Genomic DNA, 23,824 nt, shown 5'->3' with positions numbered 1-23,824 from the left:
TCATTAAAGCAGAAGTAAGCGATCCGGTGGTTTTGTCTAACTTCCTGTCAGCCGATGGAGTTAGCAGTCCCCGCCCTCGTCCCTACGTCACCACATTCACGTGCATCCCTTGGCTGTACACACAGAGAGGACCGCCCCTTTATGCCGTTCTCTCTCCTCATTGGATAAAGGTTGTAGGATACAAGGAAAGTTTTCTCCTCGGCTCAGAGCAGAGCAGAGTGACTGACAGACCCGTGTTTCAGACCAAACACTCTATAGAAGTGATTGCTGTCGGAAGATATAACAATTTAAGACTTACATTAACACAAATAATCCGCTTACTTCTGCTTTAACATAAAAACTAATAAAAAGAAGAAAGTAAAACTAAAAAATCCCAGGATGTGAAGGACAGTGAACGCACCGCCTGCTTCTCCTGCTGCAGATTTAAAGGTGACGACTGAAGAACAACCAGATTCCTCCTCTTCTCTTTTTATTTTTTTTTCGAACATGCCTTTCAACTTTCACCTTCACTCACCCCAACTTCACCTCCCTCTGCCCCCCCCCCCCCCCCCCCCCCCCCCTCACCCTCTAACACCCCCCCTCCCCCCTCACACACACTCCCTTGTTTCCTGGCCCTAAATTCCTCAGTGCAGGCTGGACGGGGTTTAATAGTTGCCCCGGCTCATAAGCAAGGCCCTATAAACGCTGTGTCTGGGATGGGAAGGAGAAACCCCCCCCCCCCAACCCCACCCATAGCTCCTCCTCACCCCCCCACCCCCTCCTCCTCCCCCCTCCTCCCCCCGGCCCCCGGCCAGGCTGACGGTCTCTTTATTGGGATCCAGTCACCTTGGGCAGCTATTCACATCAACAGCTCCATCCTTGGATCCCTTCCTAGTAAAAAATAAAGAATCCAGGGGTCAAAACCCCCCAAAGTCACAGCCACAGCCCCCCCTCCAACTACAACCCCCCCTCTGCCCCCCCACCCCGGTCACCTTCAATGGAAAGCACAGGACTGGACCAAATGTGGTTCAGTCCTTCCTCCTCCTCCTCCTCCTCCTCCTCCTCCTCCTCCTCCTCCAACCCCAACCTGAACCCACAGCTTGTCATTAACAAGAGTGGTAAGGTTTCAAAAAACAGAGGAGGCAAAAGGCACAAAGGAATAATCTAATAAAAACAGAGAGGGGGGAAAATGAAAAGAGTGAGAAAGAAGAAGGAGAAGAAGGAGAAGAAGGAGAAGAGGAGGAGGTGAGAGAGAGGACAGAAACTTCCCAGTGGCCGAGAGGTTAAATAAAAATCTTGACCATTTAACTTTGACCTTGACTTGAAGAAAGGCCATTACTAACAGCAGCAGCAGCAGCTTGTTTTAACATCCACACACACACATGGTCAAATAATCCTAAAGCAACTGGTTGTGTTGTGGTTGTGTGTCTGTGATTGTTTAATGTCGACAACTCGTGTTCACTCATTTAAACATTAAACATTAGTTGTATTAAATCCCCACTACAACAACAATGACGACATCTTGTCTAACGAGTGCTCGGCAAATAAAGATGATCAGACTTTATGAAAACAACAGTGACTCAACACACACAGACTGTGTTGCACATTAAATTATTTTCATTTCTTTTCTGTTCTGTTCGTCTTTGCCCCACATGAGGGCAAACAGCCGGCGCTGCAGCGGCCAAGTCGTTGCCTAACGTGTTGTTGTTGTTAAAACTGCTGACTTGTTTTATTTCCCTCCGTCTCATCTGATTTCACAACACTGACGTTTAACCATCGGTGGTTTCTGCAGCAGCAGATAGATACAGATGCATGAAGCCTGTATCTGCTCAGGTTGACTCACTGCCTCTGATGCAAGAATTAAAACAAGAAACAAGAAACAGCTCTATGGAAAGAAGGAAATTAATCTGCAAAAAGAGAGTTTTTAAAGGCAAAATACCTGAGTTTTTAGTCACACGCTGCAGCTGCAGGATCATTTTCATTTTGACATTTTATTTATGTATTTGTTAGAAGTACTGCTAGATTTATTTTGGCGATTGAAATTCTGTTTGTGGCTTAATGTTTTAATTGTTTGTATTCATTATTAATCTCAACAGATCTCTTCTTCCTGGATGAATAAAAGTTACAAAAGGCAGCTGGTTTCTTTCTTTTCGTCTCTTTGTGGAAGAAAACTGAATAAATCTGAGACCTAATTATGTAAAAGACAGAAACTGAGAGGAAGCAGATTTGGAAAAGCATGGGAAAACTTTTTCTCACTGTAAGTTTTTGTATTTATTTTTTAACATATTTGTTTGTCAGCCATGTTTCTGTGGAACTTCCTTTCTTTGTATTTGGACTTAAACATTTCAACCAATCAAATGATCTCTATTAAAAAACTGAAACCTGAGATTGTTTTCTCTGTTTTTAAAACGTTTCATGCACTGCAAAAACTCAAATATCTCACCAAGAATATTTGTCTTCAAAATGTAATTTCTAGTCAAAATAAATCTAATTATACTTAAAATAAGACTCATCACATTACAAAGCAGCTTGTTTCTAGACATTTTTTACTTCTTTCAAGCAAATTTTCCACTTCAAATAAGTAGAAAAATCTGACAGTGGAGCAAGTTTTTCTTTCTTATTACAAGCACAAAAAACTTGTTTCACTGGCAGATTTTTCTACTTATTTCAAGTGAAAATTAGTTCGAAACAAGTGAAAATGATCTAAAAACAAGTACATTTTTAGGTGATGAGTCTTATTTTAAGTGGAAAGAGATTAGTTTTGACTAAAATTGAGACATTTTGACAAGAAATAAGACAAATATTCTTGGAAAGATTTTGAGTTTTTGCAGTGTGGCCTAAAAAGAGGGGGTTAAACGCTGCCAGGTAGAGGTAAAGTGAGTCCAGGTGGAGGTATAGTGAGTCCAGGTGGAGGTGAAGGGGGCGGAGCTAAAGGAGTGAGTGACAGTGTAGCGTAACTAAGCTGAGTGTTGTTTTCATGTTTATACAGTAACAGTGACAGAGTGAGAGAACAAGTGGAAAAAGAAAAAGAAAAGAGAGAAAAAGCTGCTGAGCGACTGAAACGGAGACTTCTGGTCTGGCGCCAGAGAGAGAGAGAGAGATGTTACCTGGCGCGGAGAAAAGAGGGAGAGGAGCCAGAAAGTGTCAGCAGCTGTCATCACCCTGAACTCAGATCAGCCTCGACAACACACACACACACACACACACACACCCTCACCTCGATATGTGTGTCACAACATCAATCAACAGCAGCGCTAATGGACACGAGAGACAAGAGGACGTCTGGTGTGACTTCACCTGAACCTGTCTCACCTTCTCCTTCCTCCTCCTCCTCTTCCTCTTCACAGCAAAAACTCAAACTCTTTCCAAGAATATTTGTCTTATTTCTTGTCAAAATGTCTCATTTCTAGTTAAAACTGATCTCTTTCCACTTTAAATAAGACTCATCACCTAAAAATTAACTTGTTTTTAGATAATTTTCACTTGAAATAAGTAGAAAAATCTGCCAGTGAAAGCAAGTTTTTTGTGCTTGTAATAAGGAAGAAAAACTTGCTCCACTGTCAGATTTTTCTACTTATTTCAAATGAAAATATGCTTGAAAGAAGTAAAACGTGTCTAAAAACAAGCTACTTTTTTTAATGTATAACTATGTGTAAATAGGTATATATGTATGTTTCACACACAAAAAAATGAGAAAACCGAAGAGTTGACGGAAACATGTCAAGACGAGGTGGTGATATGCATCGTTTCAGTCCCTTTAGGACACCGAGTCAAAGACAGTTTTAGAAATAAAGACTTCTTAACACGTGTTAAGACTCGACAACTTGAAACGTTGTCCTAAATAAATATATTTTACTTGGAGCTGAGTGTGCGACGTTCCCTCTTTTTTCAAGTTTTCTACGCCATCGACGCCAGCAACTCAACAAGACTAACAAGAAAATATCTGTTACTCAACTCCGACCTAAATAAGAAAATATAAAGAGCTCACTTTCCTCTTACGACAACTTTTATAAATCCACACACACGTTCACAACACGAGGTGGAGGGACGAGTGACCACGCCCACTTTAGGAGACAGGAAGTGCAGCTGTAACATTTCATATCATTGGTGCAGCTTGTAGTGAGGCATCTTGATAGTGACGGAGTAACTTTGCTGTTACAACACCTAGTTAACAACTGGATGAATGAGTCAGGCTGTACAGAAGCGTAGTGCATTCACTTGAATTGAATTCTTTATGAATTATTTAAACTGAAAACTGAAAAAAGTATGCAAAAAAACTAAATACTCAGAAAAGTGAATGCAATACGCTTCCATAAGGCTTCAATCTGTGTTTTCAAACAGTGAGAACGTGGAGGATCTGACGTCTGCACTGCAAAAACTCAAAATCTCTCCAAGAATATGTGTCTTATTTCTTGTCAAAATGTCTAATTTCTAGTCAAAACTAATCTATGTCTACATAAAGTAAGACTAATCACCTAAAAATTAACTTGTTTTTAGATCATTTTCACTTGTTTCAAACTAATTTTCACTTGAAATAAGTAGAAAAATCTGCCAGTGAAAGCAAGTTTTCTGTGCTTGTAATAAGAAAGAAAAATCTGATTTTTCTACTTATTTCAAGTGAAAATATCCTTGAAAGAGGTAAAAAGTGTCTAAAAACAAGCTACTTTTTATATGACGAGTCTTATTTTGAGTATAATTAGATTTGTTTTGACTAGAAATAACATTTTGACTAGAAATAAGACAAATATTCTTGGTAAGATTTTGAGTTTTTGCAGTGTGTCTTCATTTCCTACACGCTGTGTTTTACTTATAGCACAGATGAGACGCACGCCGTCCACCGGCAGGGAACGAGAACGCCACGTTCTTCTCTGCTACACTTTAAGCCGCCTCTACTGCTCATGTATCGTCCAGTTTCAGTCAGACTGAGGCGTAAAGATGCAGAAGAAAATCGGTTACCAATCGTATCATCTGGGCGTAGTGTTGTGGTAAAGAAGTTGTTCACATGGTTACACAAGCAGATACTTTAGTACAACTATTTGAATTATCTTAAAGTTATCACTGTCACTGCAGGAGAAGCTGCACAGAGGAGGAGAAGAGCATCATGGGAAAACAGAGAGTGTTGACAGCAACTAAACTGCAGCTTTGCAGAAACAAAATGCATGAATTTGAGGATTCATGATCAATATAACATACGATCTGTATGAGCCGACACATGTAAGTGCTGTTATATAACACTGTGCTACATGTTTGTTTTGTTGAATTTGGTGTTTTGTGTTCTTTTATTTTTAAAATCTGTGTTGGTTTCTAGTTCATATTGTGTGATTTTAAGTGTTTAATTGACCGCTGGGGGGATTGTTTGTGTTAAAAGTGTTGAAAAACAGCTCATAGTGGTTGTAAAAACAACAAAAAACTGTAACAGTGTTTTTACTGAGCAAAGATGAGAAATGTGAGAAACTTGTGAATCGGTGGATTGTTAAAACGTCAGAGTGAGTTTTTACACAACGTCCTGTCTCTCTCTCTCACTCGCTGAGGAATGTGGTGTGTGTGCATGTGAATTATGTGCGTGTGTGGGCCGCAGCACGGGACCACGGGGGTCGAGTGGACGACGTACGACGGTGTGTGGGGGCTTTGAACGCAGCATCGCTCAGTGGAACAACAACAACAACAAGAGAGAAGATGTCGACTTTCTAATGTAGAATTAAAACCTGTGCTCTCGTGTTGTGTTCAATGTCTCTGAGCTGAGTTGTAAATTTGTGAGCTGATACACTGCAAAAACTCAAAATCATTCCAAGAATATTAGTCTTGTTTCTTGTCAAAATGTTTCATTTCTAGTCAAAACTAAACTCTTTCCACTTAAAATAAGACTCATCACCTAAAAATTTACTTGTTTGTAGATCATTTTCACTTGTTTCTAACAAATTTTCACTTGAAATAAGTAGAAAAATCTGCCAGTGAAAGCAGGTTTTTTTTGTGCTTGTAATAAGAAAGAAAAACTTGCTCCACTATCAGATTTTTCTACTTAATTCAAGTGAAAATATGTTTGAAATAAGTAAAAACTGTCAAAAACAAGCTAATTTTTATGTGATGTTTCTTATTTTAGGTATAATGAGATTTGTTTTGACTAGAAATAAGACAAATATTCTTGGTAAGATTTTGAGTTTTTGCAGTGTTCTTACTTGTTTTGGCAGAGTTTCATCCTCACAGTCTCTCAGTCTCTACTGCTACCGTGTTATCTGTCTTATAACAGTCAGGTTTATCTTGTTCCAACTTCACATTTTTAATTCCTGTGAGGTCTGAAAAACTCATAGACATAGGGATAACTTACACTGCAGCATCGAGGCACCTATATACACTGCAACCTCACACTGATACAAAAAAAAAAGATGAAAAACATGCAAAATGATGTGTTTTTCTGGACTTTTGCTTCCTGTGTGAAACACTGTCACATCCTCAGGCCCAAATCTGCTAGTAAAAGGAAGTTTTTTGTGCTTGTAATAAGAAAGAAAAGTAGATTTCTCTACTTATTTCAAGTGAAAATATGCTTGAAAGAAGTAAAAAGTGTCTAAAAACAAGCTACTTTTTAAATGTGATGAGTCTTATTTTAAGTAGAATGAGATTTGTTTTAACTAGAAATTACATTTTGACTAGAAATAAGACAAATATTCTTGGTAAGGTTTAGAGTTTTTGCAGTGTAAACGGTGGGGGGAGAGAGAGAGAGTTTCAGCCTCAAATATGCTGAGTGAGTAATTACCACGACAGCAGGGAGGAGATGGGGGAGAACCTGAGTGACAATCCCTTTCATCAGCTGTTCTTAAGTTCAATACCAGTTACCCCCTCCCCTTCTACCCCCCCAAACATCCACCTACCCCCACCCACCCACCCACCCCTACCTCCTCCTCACCCCCCCACGTCCTCTGGGGGGAGGAGCTCTTCCTGTCACTGCAGCGCCTTGTAAAGGAAAAAGGCTGTGAAGCCGCGGCTACTGTCCAGGAGATGCTCCATAAAAACACACCAACACACACACACACAACATGAAGAGGAGGGACAAACACACAAACACACACACACACACACATTTGCACCAGTCCACTTAGAAAAACACAAATCCTCAAACCTACAAACTCATAAAACTGTTCTAGACTTTTCTCAGTTTCAGTTTCAGACGGAAAATGAAAATAAACTATAACAACTTTTTTTTTCTTACTGGGAAATCACATTCATGTCGCATTGTGTGTGTGTGTGTGTGTGTGTGTGTGTGTGTGTGTGTGTGTAGGGGGGATGGTGTGTTTATGGGACAGGTTGTTAAATGGTAAATGGTAAATCTGGGTTTGTCCTTCCCCTTCACCGTCACCGTCACACATACAAAGCTTCTTTCTTTTTCTAACACAGGACAAACCAGGTTTCTACTTCTGGAAAGAAACAAGAAAGAAAGAAAAAGTTTTGAAATCTGAACTGAACACGGATGGAGTCACTTCCTGGGTCACAAAGCTCCAGATTATTGAATTTCTTACATTAAAATAACTTGTTAATCCTGTCAGTCAAATGAGATGCAAAGTTAAACCTTGACATTTTCTATATATATATATATATAAAAAAAAACACGTTTTGTTGGCTTGACAACAGTTTTATCACTTGTGTGAGGGCGATTTGACAAATAGTTCATATTAAAAAGCAGCAACAGTTCACAATGAATGGCTGTTTTGGTTTGTGTGTATGTAAGTGTATGTGTATGCTTGTAGGTGTGAGTGTTTTTCTTTTTAACATTTATATTTTAACATTTGTATTCATCTTATTTTAACCTGCTCTTTATGTTTTTAATATGAACTGTCTGTCGCTCTGCAGAGGAAGTTCCTAATGGAAAAGTAAAGTTCTTTAAGTTGAGTTGAGTTGAATAATCAAAGGCCAAACTCTGCCTCAGTTAAAGTGTGTGTGTGTGGGGTGTTGGGTGTGTTGGGTGGGGCTGGGGGGGTTAAACATGGCCAGAAGCTGCAGAGACAAGTCCAAACACGAAACACTGAACCTGGTTTCAGGCCGTTTGACCAATCAGCAGCCAGATCTCCACCCTGCTCCTGCAGCTGCAACACAAACTTCCTGTTTTTTATATATACGTATAATGCTGCTTCATATGTCGTCATGTGACCGCTACCTGTGATGTGATGTTATTATGTAACAGAATAAAACTGGAACTGGATTAACGGCAATTTTTTTTTTTTACCTCTGGACTTTCTTTCTTTTCTTTTTTTGACCTTTTCAGCCGTGTTAATGCTATAGGGTCTGGATTTTTTCAAAGACGCTGCACTTTCGCCGTATGAATCGCTGTTTTCCGTGCAAAATGTGCAAAATATTTGGGGCTTGTGCAGGATTTCATAAACTCACTGCATTTCTGTTGCAAAACAAAACAAAAAATCACATATATAGCTATACATTGTCTGCAGAAAGTTGGAAAATGTTGCATGTCTACTTGCACGTTGCATTGGATTAGTAATTACGCGACATGAAACGCTATCGAAGATAAACGAAACTGTGTGTGTAAAAGAGAGAATAAAAAATAACACAACGATTAAAAATAATTATCCTTACACTTTACAATAAATGTACAAATACTGAATTATTATTGAAGTGTTTGGGACAAAGGGACGTCATGTTACTGTGAGGATACCTGCTGCATCATGTAATGCCTGTGCAACAATGTTAAAAAAAGGACTGTTTCACATCTGTTAATGAGATTAATTCCTGCAGAGCTCGATTTAAAACCAACTGAGTCACAACTGAGTCACAGTCTGTGCAAACGTTAACAGTTTGCATGAATCTCTAAAAAACTTCTAAACGCTCTAAATTAAATGAAAAAGCTGCAGGAAAATTAAACGTAATGTTCCTTTTGCACAGGAACAACTTTAACTCTCATCACAGCTGCAACAAATGCCTGAGTCTGGTTATGAGGAGGGGGATGGGGATGGGGGGGGGGGGGGGGGGGGTTTACTGCCGCTGTTGTAAGAATCTGCTTTTGTAAAAGAAGGTCACACACACACACACACACACACACATACACTTGAACACACACACTGAACTTGAATTTCTACGTTGGCGGCCGAGGTTGTTTGGAGTTTCTTCTTTTCTTTCTTTCTTTCTTTCTCTCGCCATCGTCGTCGTCATGGTGACCCACTGACACAGATTTCTACATTTTCTAATCAAAGACGTCGATGAGCAGCGATCTGATCCCAGATACCCTCACACACACACACACACACACACACACACACACACACACACACACACACACACACACACACACACACACACACACACACACACACACACACACACACACACACACTGAGGCTGAAGTCTTTATCAGCAGCTCGGCTCTGACACCCTCTCCCTATTGTCTGATCGGAGCTGTGATGATGGGATGGCCCTTTGTTACGCCGCCTTTGAAGAGAAGAGGCTGCCACAAGTCAAGATTATCACTCCATGAATGAATGAAGGAATGAATGAAGAGGATTCCCCCCTCCAGGCCACAGTCACACACACACACACACACACAGAGTCACACACTCCACCTAATCTCTTAATTGAGCCTTTTGTAATTGTAATTGTATCATTAAATCTCTCGGTTACACAACGACGGCTCGAGGAGAATAAACGCTGAGCATCATCACAGCTGGGAAACAAACAGACACACTGATAAGACACAGTGTAGGAAGGAGGGATGATGAAGAAGAAGAGGAGGAAGAGGAGGAAGAAAGAGGAGGAGGAGGAGGAGGAGGAGGCTGCGTGACAGAGAGAGGACAGACTGCGGCGGCGGCGTGTCCTCGCTGCTTTAATGTCCCCTGACGTTGAAACAAAGGACGGCAGCGAGGTGCTGAACTGCCTCACATAAAAAACACAGGAAAAGATGAGCCCCTCCTTCCTCCTCCTCCTCCTCCTCCTCCTCCTCCTCCTCCTCCTCCTCCTCCTCCTCCTCCTCCTCCTCCTCCTCTTCCTCCCCCCACCAAGACAAGGAGAGAAAGTGTCAAAAACACCCGTCAGGAATTTCACCGTCTGCATGAAAAACAACAAATTTCTCATTTTTGTCGACTTTCCAACGAAGGCAAACGATCAAATATGCAGCTCGTGTTTTCACCACAGTCGCTATTATAATCCTCTTCCTCTCCCTCCTCCTCCTCTTCCTCCTCCTCCTCCTGTTGCTGCTGGTGTCGGTTTAACACACACACACATACACACACATACACACAGGTTTTGGTTTGGACCATAAACCAAAAGGTGTCAATGTCAAAAGTGTCGCTGGAGATTTAGTTCCCACAATAAAAGAAAGTTTAAACTTTAAAAAAAAAAGAAAGACTGAAATGATGTTAATTTTGGAACAAATGAGTTAAATATCAGGAGAGATAACAGTGTTATTCACCAAATTATGGATTTTCCCGTAACAATATCTGAGCTGGAAACCACAAATATGCAACTTTTTGTTCAACCGCACCACAAAAATGTTCAGTTTACACCGACGAAGCTGCAGGATGAGGTCATCTGTAGTCGCATGATTCATTGATTATTATTATTATTATTAGATCGGGTCTCTCCTCCTCTGTGTCTCTAACCCTCCTCTCCTCCATGTGCATTCATTTGTTTTCAACGAAGCCGGTGAGAAATCAATCCATGGAGCGGTGGATAAGGTTATTTATCATCTACCATGTTACCATGTGTATATCTGTGTAGTCTTATCTGTCATAAAGCAGAGAGCCTCCATTCTCCCTGGAACTAGTTACAAGTCATTGATTTAACCAGCACTAGGACTCTGACGCGTTTTAATTAAAGGTAACGAAAGAATCTGAGCATAGTTCGTCTTTAAGTATCAGCTGTTCATTGATTGTTCTGTCAATCGATCGTCTAATCAATTAAAAGCAGAAGGTTCAATAATAATAATCAGCTGGTTGAGCTTCATGTTTGAGACCGAGGCTAAAAAACAGAAAAAAGGAACCATAAAGGTTTGAATGTGAGATGTGAGTAACACCTTTATGTGTGTGTTACCAAACATTAATGTTAACAGGTTATTCAGACACAGACACACACACACTCAGCACTATAAACCCCCTCTGGTCATTTTGTACCATGTTTACATGTGTCTTTCTTTTGGGCCGATCCTTCAACAGCATATATGTGTATATACTGTATATATGGTCCTAAACGTCTGTTAATGTGAACAGTTCATCCAGTGGAAGATGAAATGATCTCCAAAAGACATAAAGTTAAACATTAAACACTCTTTTTTCAATATTTTCATCAATATCAGTGTATTATTTTAGTTTTCTACAGTTTCAGAGTGAAAACGGGAAACAAAGCAGCAGCCTGCAAAAGAATGGGAAACCCAGGAGACTTGAGCTCTCAGAGAACTTTGACCAAGGTATCAGACAAGAGATTTACTATTTACTATACTATACACACTCTGATACTACTACTACTGGTTACTAACTACTAACTATGCTGCAGGCCCTTTTCCTTTTCTGTCAGTTTGAACATGGAAAAGATGAAAATATAAAGGTAATGTGTCATCTGTAACTTCATGTCTTTTGCAGATCATTTCATCTTCCACTTGATGAACTGTTCACAGTAACAGACATTTGGACCAGGTGGTGCACAAACCTTTGCATGACACTGTAGATAAAGATAAAGAAATGATTCACATGATTAATAATAATAACAAGGAGCCGTTTGTGGACGTTTGTCTTTCAGGCTTCTGGCATCAGAAGCTGAATGTGAAGCTGCTTAGCGAGTTGCGACAGGCCCAGTGCTGCTGCTGCTGCTGCTGCTGCTGCTGCCGTGGTGTTTGTCGTCCTGACGGCTCATCATACATCATCATTAAGAGCTGCAGTGGAGCTGACAGTGCCCGATGCCCCGCTATCTAAATAATCACCAAGACAAATAGACTCAAGGTGCTCAGCAGGGGGGAGGAGAGCAGAGGAGAGGAGGAGGGAGGACGACCTAAAAAAAGAAACCCGTCAGAGTCTGTTTTTTTTTTTTTTTTATATAACAAAAATTGTGCGCTTGTGTCAATGTTTGATTTTCCACTGAGCCTGAGAACAGACTCCAACATGACAATGAGCTGTTGCTGCCTCTGATTGTTGAACCTGCAGCTCAGTGAGAATCGTACGAGGCGGTGGTGGTGGTGGTGGTGGCGGTGGAAGTTGAGAAACACTCGAGTGATTCACACTTTTGTCATTCTAATCATTGATGTCTCAATTATACAGTCATGCTTCTTTCTTTTTTCTTTTTTTTTTGCACAAGAATATCGTATTGCCAAAGTGTGAAGTAACCACCTCTTCCTCCTCTTCTTCCTCCTGCAGCTGCACAAACACCGGCTCTAATCAAAAAACTGAGGATGATGAAAAGCCAATGCAGCCCTTTAATATTCTTACTCATTTCTCTCTGTTTATCAACTTCAAACTTTGAACTGCGACTTTAGTTTGAGTTTGAGTTTGTGTTTGTGCAGCCGTGTGACTTCCAGGCTTTTCAGTGCTTATTTTTTTCTGGACACATCATCGAGTTCAGACATTGTTTAAAAAGTTGCTGTCAATCATGTGAAGTCATTCATAAAGAAAATAAACCAAAGCCCCGCACCCCGCCCCCCGCCGCCCTGACTCACTCAGTCACTCAGTCAGTCAGACTCACAAAAGCAACTCAGCACATAAACAAACAAACTGCAGGGTGAGAATGGGACACGGAATCGAAAGGAATCTGAATCTTCCTGTGGAGAGAGAGAGCGCTACGATAACAACACTGAGACCCTGATAACACACACACACACACACACACTCTGATTAACACACACAGAGAGACACACACAGCTGCTATAGTATAGTATAGTATGCACACAACCTCACAGGAAAAGACTGGAGAAAGTAGTGCGTGGAGCTTCCATGATCATCGGCCCACACTTACATCACTTTACTCAACTACACTCACTAGTATAAGGCCAACAACATCATAGCAGACTGTTCATTATCTCTTTAACATCACACCTCAGAGACAGCACAGACCTCCAAGCCATCAGACTCATCAACTTACAATGAGTTACATTAAGCACAAGGGGTGTGCCAAAAAATCGATTCACATAAGAATCGCAATTCTCATTTAATACGATTCAATCAGAATCGATATAAAATGTCCCAAAACAATGAAACAAATTCTAAGGAAAATCCATTTCCTTAGAATTTAAAAGGCAGCATGTTTAACTGCACTATTCTTTTTTAATAAAGAGGCACTTTCAATTTTGTTACTTAAGCAACATGTGACATTGCTTTTATGCAACAGTTTCAACAATTCCATCTAAGCATGGATAAATGTTTAAAACTCAATAAATGTGAAAAAGACACTTTAGTCATTCTGTGTTGCAAAGCAGACTGGATTTGAATCATTAGGAATCAAATCGTAATCTATATTGTCTTCTGCCAGTCTGTGTTTTGTATGTATGGTGTTGTGGTGTTGTGGTCGTACTGTACTGTATGTTTCTGAGAGCAAACCAAGACAAATTCCTATCACTTGTTGACATTGTTGGCTATAATAAATCCTTGACTTGACGTGTGTGTGTACTGTTGTATGTGTATGTGTTGTTGTTGTACTCACACTGGACGCTGCTGCTGCTGGTCCCGGCCCAGGCGAACGGGTCCAGACCAGAGAAGTAAGGGGTTCCCTTCCCCAGCATGCAGGAGCCCTGGTGGCCCGACACGTCGAAGAGGGGCCGGGGGCCGAGGCCCAGAGCCTCCAGACAGTCAAACATGCTCCAATACTAAACACACACACACTTACACACACTTACACACACACTGCTGCAGCTGCACAACACACACACACACACACACACACACAACTTCTGCTAAACCGACTCAGAGAGGCAGAGAAGCTTCCTGTTCAGTAAAACTCAGCAGTCCAGGTGTCCTCTCTCCTCTCTGTCCTCTTCTCTGTCTCTCTGCACAGACTGAATCTCTACTACGACACCGCGTCCGTCCGTCCTTCCACTCTCCCTCTCCCTCTCTCTCTGTCTGCTGTAACTGATCTCCTCCTCTTCCCCTCTCGCCGGCTCTCTGGGCCTCTCACACTCTCAGCCAACAACTATCTGCTGCATGCATGCTGTCTCTCAGCAGACAGAGAGACAGGAGGGAGGAGGAGGAGGAGGAGGAGGAGGAGGAGAGGGGAAGAGGGGAGGGACTATCTGCTCTTCCATTGGCCGCTGCACAAACTTTCTCTCCCTCCCTCTTTTTTCTCCTTCAACTCTTTCTTTTTTTCTTCCAAACTCTTCGCCTCTTCATATTTCATATTCGGCAAATGAAAACAAACAGTCCTCACCTTCCCCTGCTCCCTCCCTCCCTCCCTCCCCCTCTCCCTCCAATCTCTCTCCTTCCTTTTCTTTTTTTTCCAGTATTAATGTTCTTTTTGTTCTGTTCACAGGAAGGAAACAAATAGCTGCTCTCTCGCCCAAACAGCTCTGGAGGTGGAGAGAGAGGGAGAGAGCAACAAGGAAAAGGTGTCACTCACTCACTAATGTCCCTGTAATCGGACGCTCTCCTGTGGTTTTCTCTGCACGACTGACAGAAGTGACCACAGGGACACATCTGCACACACAAACCGCTCATGATGCAATTTCCTCTAAAATAAATACGGTTTAATCTATTATAATCCCCCGTAATTCACATAAACAAACAGTGAAACAGTGGATTAATAAGTGAAGAAGTGGATCAAGTTTAGTTTATTTACAGAAGTTTTTAATTTGTCTATTTATAGTCAGATAAATATGAGCTCATCGTTGGAAACTTTAAAGGGATAGTTCAACGTTTTGGCAAATCAGCCCATTGCCATAATCCCTATAGTCATAGGTAGCAGTAGGTTCGTTACCTTTAATTGTCGGTGCAAGCTATTTTTAGAACGGCGGAGCAGAGCCGTGAGCTGTTGTTGAGCTACGCTATACGGAGGCTCGTGGGATTTCTTGGTTTCCCTCATCAAACTCATCAAATACACAATCCAACAACTCCACAACGCTCTGGTGGACAAGTTGTGACCTGCACATTCACCACGCTATGAGATAATAACACAACGTTTTACGGAAATTCAGAGACTGCTGGATGAAAAACTGTCCCTGAAGGCAACGTGCATCAGTGGTTTTGCATGAATTTCCCTCTAAAACAACTCTGTGTGGTAACGTTGTGTTATTATCTCATAGCGTGGTGAATGTGCAGGTCACAACTTGTCCACCAGAGTGTTGTGGAGTTGTTGGATTGTGTATTTGATGAGTTTGATGGCGGCTCTGCTCCGCCATTCTAAAAATAGCTTGCACTGACAATTAATGGTAACGAACCTACTACTAAGACTATAGGGATTATGGCAATGGGCTAATTTGTCAAAATGTTGAACTATCCCTTTAATCTAATATATAGAATGTATATCAATAGATATATTTTATTGTATGTGGCCACAGTTGAAGTTGCTCACACACACTAATGTTTCTGAAGAAATGAATAAATAATAGGAAGGTTATTGAAAGTTTACACACAGATAATAAAAAATCAAGATGGTGCTGAACATCCGTCTGTTTCTACCTCATAAACTTTTATTTTATCTCTCTTTCCTCTCTCCTCTGTCCTCCTTCTTTTTATTTTTCCATTGGCCGGTGTGTTTCGCCGTCTAATTAAATTCCCTTTAATTCAGTTTGAGTGGATTCAGTTATGTTCATGTTCATGTTCATGTTTTCCCTCCTGCAGCAGCAGCAGCTCACAGCGAAGTGCCACTCCGAACCGCAACAGTTTGTAGTTTGTATACGAGACGGCCTGAACCTCCTCCTCCCTTTTCCTTCCCTCGTTCAAGAGAGGGATGAACTCTGGAAGAAACCCCCACTGGGGCTTTAACACCCCCCCTTCCCCTCCCCTCACACACACACACACACACTGCTCTCCAGCTTGTCCTGCCTGTGGCTTCTTGCTGCATTACAATCCTCTATTATTTTGTTTTTTCTCCGTGTGTTTGTTTCCATTTCCCTCGACTCTCTGCTGCTGCTGCTGCTGCTGCTGCTGCTGCTCTCCACTCGGCTCCTCGTTGTTATTCTGGAGACAATCGACTCATTCTTCCTGCGTTTTTACACATTTTCAGACTTTCAGAAACACACACACACACACACCACCTCCCCCTCTCCTTCTTCTACTTCTGGCCGAGCTTTTACCTGTCTTTCACCATCTCTCTCTCACACACACACACACATTACAATGACACACTGCAGGGAGCAGAGCTGCACAATCTCAGCCTGCTGAGCTCTGTCCACACCTTGAGACAATTACCCCCCTCTAACCCCCCCTAAACCCCCCCAACGCCTGGCAGCACCCTGCCCCCTGTTGCTGCTTTGAGGGAAGAGACACACAAATGCAGGAGAGAGGAGGGGGGGTAGAGGAAGAAGTAGTAGAGGTAGAACAACAACAACAACAACAATCGCATCGTGGTCCAAAAGTGTTTTTTCATTCTACCAGTGAGGTCAGTGGAGAGTAAAGTAGAGTCGTCTATATAGAATCACTATGGAGAGAGTAGAGAGGAGTGAAGGAGGGAGAGATATCGGAGCCCAAGAAGAATAACAATAAGAAGTAAGAGAGGAAGAACAATACTTCTTTAGTTTTTTATAATTGCTAACATTTCTATTACTATTATTATTTTACTCTCCCTGCTGCTATGAGCATTTTGCACTTAAACTATCTCAAATGGGGAAAAACAACAGCACTTTATTCAAGAAAACTACACTGCAAAAACTCAAAATCTTTCCAAGAATATTTGTCTTATTTCTAGTCAAAACTAATCTCATGATAACTAAAATAAGACTCATCACATTAAAAAGTAGCTTGTTTTTAGACACTTTTTACTTATTTCAAGCAGATTTTCACTTGAAATAAGTAGAAAAATCTGATAGTGGAGCAAGTTTTTCTTTCTTATTACAAGCACAAAACTTGTTTCACTGGCAGATTTTTCTACTTATTTCAGGTGAAAATTAGTTTGAAATAAGTGAAAATGATCTAAAAACAAGTTAATTTTTAGGTGATGAGTCTTATTTTAAGTGGAAAGAGATTAGTTTTGACTAGAAATGAGACATTTTGATAAGAAATAAGACAAATATTCTTAGAAAGAGTTTGAGTTTTTGCAGTGCATGAAGAATAATAGAGAGAAACTAATCTCTCTCTGCCTCTTTTCATCGACTAAATGCAGCTTTGACACTTAAAACACACTCCACACTCAACTACACACACACACAACCTGTAAGAAGAGCGAGTCACATTACAACTCTTCACAATCAGGTTCTTCAGCTTCATCATGTCTTCATGTCTGACACACACACACACACACACACACACACACACACACACACACACACACACACACACACACACCAACAATGGCGCCTCTTCTCTCTCTCTCATTCCTCCGACTCGGCCGCAGATATTTGCACAAAGTCTCATTGCGGTCGTCAGCAGAGCGAGCGCACAAATATAGTCACAAATGTGAGGCAGTGTGTGTGTGTGTGTGTGTGTGTGTGTGTGTGTTCTGGTTTCTGATATTCATGGGTGTTGGAATGTGAGTGGTAGTGGAAGTGTGTGTGTGTGTGTGTGTGTGTGTGTGTGTGTGTGTGTGTGTGTGTGTGTGTGTGTGTGTGTGTGTGTGTGTGTGTGTGTGTGTGTGTGTGTGTGTGTGCGTTTAAACAGAGTGCATGTGATGACAGACACAAAGAAAAACACACACAAGCCTCACTCTGCCTTTAGGTTCAAGTTACTAATATCACACACACACACACACACACACACAATCCATTGCAAAGAACAAGATGTGACAAGTAGAGAAATTACGAAAGGACATTGTGTTCATTGTGGAAAAACGCACTTCTTTTGTGTCGTGTTGTGTCGAGCGCCACAGTCGCATTTTTCATTTTTCTCCCTTTTCATAACAAAAGGATTAAAAAAATCATAAAATATAAACTCGAGAGAATTCAAATCGAGACGTTATGAAGAAAGAAAAGAAGAGAAAGTGAGAAATATTGACTTTCCTCAGAAAAAGATGTTATCATCATCATCATCATCATCATCATCATCAGGAGTTCACACTGATTCCAGGAAGCAGAGAGAGTTCCTTGTGTGTTCGCACTAAATTCCCGCCACTATTAGGAAACAGAAGACGAGTGAATACACAGAGGGTGTGTGTGTGTGTGTGTGTGTGTGTGTGTGTGTGTGTGTGTGTGTGTTTGATGTGGATATCCGCTCATTTGAGTTTCATCTCATTAGGAATTATAAAAGAAACCAAAACAAAACAAAAGTCAGTGATTACAGGAGCTGGTTGGAATCAATTAAAGGGAAAGATTGACAAATCTGATTTGCTTAGAATAAAAAGTATAATTTATGTAACAAGCTCCTTCATTGGAAGAACCATGAACCAGCAAAAATGGTGATGTAGTTTTTTTTTTATTTGACTCAGAAGTCACAAGTGGGCTTATATGGTACGTGGGCTTAATAGGTACACTTACCCTATTTTTTGATTGAATAATAACGACACAAATCTACCTGAGTACTTTTATAGCTTGTCACTCACACCAATCATTCAAAATGTCTGCTAAATTACTAATTGATATTTTTTTTAAATTAGGAAACAGGGAACATGTGTGAAGTTTGAGATGGCTGAACACTGTGACTCCTCCACTGGGTTCTATTTGTAGTTTCACTGTTCTACCACTAGATTTTGTGTGTACGCATGGTCAGAGTTGTGCTTAAATTTACGCACGTTCCTAAGCACAAGTACAAGTTGATAAATTCCATACTTTGCGTGGGAATGTTCTTACGCACTCATTACGCACAGATCTGTGCGTACGCACGGTTGATAAATGAGGGCCCTGGAGTCAGCAGGTGAACAATGACGAGGAGCGACTCTGTTTCTGTTTCTGCAGTTTGCAGATTTCCGCTGGTTGACACAGTGTCGCCATAGTGATGCAGACGTGCAGTCAGGGTGTGGTCAACGCTCTCTGGCATCACGGCCTCATCCATCATCATCATCATCATCATCATCATCATCATCATCATCATCATCATCATCATCATGTACTGTATAGGTGTGGTCGAGCCGGTGCTTTAACGACTTACTAAGAGTAAATCAATCTCTCTGAGTTATTCCATCAGAATGCGCTGGGCTCAGTTTTTATCCTCCATCATCAACGGAGCGGCTCGTGAGTCAGTGGACTCGTTGAACTGAGCTCTGGTTGTTCACACGGAAACGGAGCTTTTCCCATAAATGATCTTTATCTTTCTTTTTCTTTTTGTTTCAAGAAAACGCCTGCAATGCATGCACACGAAACCACTGAGAGCAACTCTAACAACGCTGCTGCACACACACACCAGGCCTGTGTGTGAGGCGTGGAGCAGCTTGCACGATGTAAGACAAACTCCAAATGTTATAAGTCGACTATAAGAGAAACGGGTTTCAGTGAATCTGCAGAAGTTTTTTATCGTTTCAGTGTTTCGTCCAGACGCCAACGCCCCAGAGTGGGAAAATATGACATCATCGTTTCACAAAAGATGCGTTTTGGTTGTCTACACAAAAACGCACACACTCTCGGCCTCACAAAAATGCTGTTTGCATGTGGACGAAACTGCAAAACGATAACGACGTGTGTGCATGAGGTGACAGGTGAGACACAGTAAGTGTCAGGAAGAAGAGGAACAACCACCTCATTGTCTATTTGTGCTGCTTTGCTGCCACTGGCCACTTTTATTTAAAGGGATAGTTCAAAGACAGTTTGGCAAATTCTCCTCTCACCATACTCCCTACAGTCTTTTATAGGTTCATTACCTTTAATTGTCGGTGCATGCTGTTTTTGGATCGGCGGGGGAGAGTACGCCATTCCCTCATCAAACTCATCAAATACACAACCCAACAACTCCACAACGCTCTGGTGGACAAGTTGTGACCTGCACATTCACCACGCTATGAGATAATCATGTATAATTATGTAACATTACGTCACATGAAGCAAATACTCTGAACTACTTGTGCTTTTGAAATCCCTCCGCCCAGCAGCCGTCGTGTCTGGAATGTAGTTCCGGCTGCATTTGCCTCGAAAACGACTCTGTCTCATAATGTTACATGATTATCTCATAGTGTGGTGAATGTGCAGGTCACAACTTGTCCACCAGAGCGTTGTGGAGTTGTTGGATTGTGTATTTGATGAGTTTGATGAGGGGAAACCAAGAAATAACGTGCAGCTTGCATCTCTGCCCTGTCGATCGAAGCACTGACAATTAAAGGTAACGGATCTACTGCTACACTGCAAAAACTCAATCTTTCCAAGAATATTTGTCTTATTTCTTGTCAAAATGTCTCATTTCTAGTCAAAACTAATCTCTTTTCACTTCAAATAAGACTCATCACCTAAAAATTAACTTGTTTTTAGATCATTTTCACTTGTTTCAAACTAATTTTCACTTGAAATAAGTAGAAAATCTGCCAGTAAAAGCAAGTTTTTTGTGCTTGTTATAAGGAAGAAAAACTTGCTCCACTATCAGATTTTTCTACTTATTTCAATTGAAAATATGCTTAAAAGAAGGAACAGTGTCTAAAAACAAGCTACTTTTTAATGTGATGAGTCTTATTTTAAGTATAATGAGATTTGTTTTGACGAGAAATGAGACATTTTGACTAAAAATAAGACAAACATTCTTGGTAAGATATTTGAGTTTTTGCAGTGTAAGACTATAGGGATTATGGCAATGGGCCAATTTGCCAAAATGTTGAACTATCCCTCTAAAGAACATTTCCTCTTTTTCGTCAGTGATGCACGACGCTGAGAACAAACTCTGCTGAGACTCTGAAGCAGTGAGGGTGAAATCACAACAAGCGCTGGATGGATCGATGGATAAAACTTCTATTTCTTCTAATCTATTTGGATCGTGACTCGGTCCGGCAGCTTTTACATCTTTAACTCTCTTCATTATGTTGTTCTTTGCTACTTCTGCTACTTCTGCTGCTGCTTTACCCGTCACCTCCACCTGAGCTGTGACTGTGAGTCCTGACAGTCGGCTCTTCACACCTTGTTACACGTGAGCAGCTTCACTGTCGACACTCTGTCCCTGACCGACGCGACGCAGCCGCTCTCACGTCCGTTGGTATAAAAGTCCTGCAGGCGACGTCGTGTCAGAGGCGTAACCCCCCCCCCCCCCACACACACACACACACACAGGCAGGTATTTCTAAAAACCGATGTCAGTCCTACAGGATGTGGGCGACTCAAACACAAACAAAAGTCTCTGCGCTCGCTGTTTGATTTGGACGCTGCTCAGTATTTGGGATTAGTTTAGGACACGACTGCGACTTCACCTGAGCAGAGCGAGAGAGAAACAGACAGAGGCGTGTTCGTATAAACACGCTAATAGGTCGAAGCTGCAGGCGCCCGGAGCTCCACCACTGATCAGCTGCTTGATTGATGCCAAAAAGAAACAAACAAACCTGATTTTTTAAAGAGGGAAATCATCCTCAGATGGCCTGAAGAGAAACCGATCCTGCAGCTTTTTGAGTCAACATTTCTGTCTCTGATATAACAAATTCATATCAATTCCCACTGCAGTTACTTTGCATAACCTGAAACTGCTGCAAGACTCACAACAAGAGAGTAGCAAGAGAGAGTGCAGATTCAATAAAACAGTAATGTCATTAAAGCAAAGAAAGAAAAAGAAGAAAATGTAAGAAAAGGAGAGAGCAGCTTTATCCTCAGGAAACTAGATGAATTATATCTTGAATTTTGAAACAATATGATCATTTATTAGTTTATTACAGCAGGAACTTTACTTTTTTAAGTCTGTGTATTAAACTGCTGCAGTGGCCTTGTCCTCCATGTGAAGGGCAGTGGCGCCCCCTGTGACCCAAAACAGGAACTACATCTGCTCTGTTTCTGTCTAAATGCACAGTTTTCAACATCCTCCCTCTTATAATGAGGGAGTTTTTTTCTATGCGGAGTAAAATAACAATCTGATCTAATCCATGAACAGCAGCACATTATGAAACAAGACCAAGTTTTCTTTTCTCTGCGAGTGAGGGATTAGGATTTTTTTTTTGCCTCCACACTGAACCTCACACTATTTTCAATCCTCATGATGATTTGAAGTAAAATCTGAATTAAACTCAATGTCTGTGTGTGAATATCATGAGTTTGGAGCATCTTTGTGCATCTTCTTGTGTGTTTTCTAAGGGGAGACACTACAGGTGAATAGGGTAAACATTTTAACTAACAGATATCACCATGAAACTTGAAACCATGAAAGTTTATCACTTACATTAAGCCGGTGCATATTCTCATTTGTCCAGGTCATAGTATTTCAAAGGAGGTTAAATCGAAAGCAACTGGACTTAGTTATTTAAATAACTAAGTCCAGTTGCTTTCGATTTAACCTCCTTTGAAACTTACATTAAGACAAATATTTTTTTGCATTACAGTTTTGTCAAATTTTATGTTTAAATATGTAAACGAGGCAATACCTAATGAAATATGCGCTACTTTGCATATATTTCCAGAACCGAAATCTGAACAATGGATGAAGCTACTTTCAAAATTCTTGTTTTATTTTGTTGACATATTAGAGTCAGAAGTTTTTACAGAGGAGGATTTTGGATATCTCTTCTTATCACTCTGTAAAGGAGAAAATACTGTCACCAGCCCTTAAAAAAAATCAAATTTTTACCCTGTTTCTAGGAATAAAACGTTGTATAAATGAGGCTGTGAATGATATATCAACAATCCCCTCTGTAAAAACCTTCAGAATATAGAAAGGGATCAAACTGGAAGGTTTGGTGTCTGTAAGTGCTGCTGAAGTGGAGATTTCTAACTCAGAGTCTGAGGAAAAACTAATTTTGAGAAAACGGCCTTTAAAGACTTGGACTGTAAAATTCCATAGATTGTTAATGGAAATTGTACTTTTACGATTGGTTGCGGATACGGAGGAAATTACAATTTTTGGAGTCTACATAATTGTTCAGCAGAGAGAGAGCTTTACAATGACACCTGACATGACATGGGTCAGACTAACTTTTGGTGAATTTAGGAGAAATCTACTGACGAAAGAGACAAAATGAAGTAAAATAACCTCCTTAATGTGGATTTTCTACCATTTCTTCTGACTTTTCTGAAAGAATACATGTTAAGGAAGAAAAAGAGCCCAAAATCTCAAAATTGATCAGTGCATGAAAAAACAGTGTTTTTGCCTGTAGTGTCTCGCCTTTATATCAAGCAGTTTCCTCTGCTGTCAGTGTGTGTGTGTGTGTGTGTGTGTGTGTGTGTGTGTCTCGTCTCAGCTGCAAAGTGTAAGAGAAGTTGAAAATAAAATAAAAAGAGTTGTGTTACTCACACAAAGCGGCCATCTCTCTGGGCAGGTCGGCCCCGAAGCGTCCGAAGAGGTGGCTGCTGGCCAGCAGGTCGAAGGGCGAGTGGCTCCGCATGGAGTTGAAGGTGAACGGGTACATCGCCCGGGGGAAGCTGGTCATGTGACGCACCTGCTGCTCCCTGTTGGTCGCCATGGTGAAGAAGTGCAGGTGATGGTCCAGGTCCAGATCCAGATCCAGGTCCAGGCGGTGGTGTGTGTGTGTTTATGTGTGTGTGTGTGTGTGTGTGTGTATGTGTGTGTGTGTGTGTTTATGTGTATGTGTGTGTTTTCTCTTCCTGTTTGCTGCTGGTCAGGGGTCTGTGGTGAGTCTGAGACGAGCTGCTGCCATTCAGCCCAAGACCGGACCGGACCGGGTCCAGAGTCTGTAGGAGGAGGAGGGAGGAGAGGGAGGAGAGGGAGGAGAGGGAGGAGAGGGG

At 41.2% G+C, this 23,824-nt stretch overlaps 1 protein-coding gene across 1 annotated transcript in view; it reads right to left on the bottom strand.

Annotated features, from left to right (window-relative positions):
* LOC310985594 (retinoic acid receptor gamma-like) overlaps window positions 1-23,547 on the bottom strand; it is a gene marked incomplete at its 3' end in the record, with an annotated part of 34,367 nt that extends 10,820 nt beyond the window's left edge. Inside the window, 1 exon segment of the mRNA XM_083971211.1 lies at window positions 23,373-23,547. Within this exon segment, the coding sequence (XP_083827337.1) occupies window positions 23,373-23,541 (169 nt within the window). The 5' untranslated portion in view covers window positions 23,542-23,547.
* Window positions 23,548-23,824: the final 277 nt, after the last annotated feature.

Source organism: Trachurus trachurus, assembly GCF_905171665.1.
Source record: "Trachurus trachurus genome assembly, chromosome: 5".
In the NCBI taxonomy this organism is placed as follows: domain Eukaryota; kingdom Metazoa; phylum Chordata; class Actinopteri; order Carangiformes; family Carangidae; genus Trachurus; species Trachurus trachurus.
The sequence above is the reverse complement of the archived record's forward strand: the minus strand, read 5'-3'. Positions and strand labels throughout refer to the sequence as shown.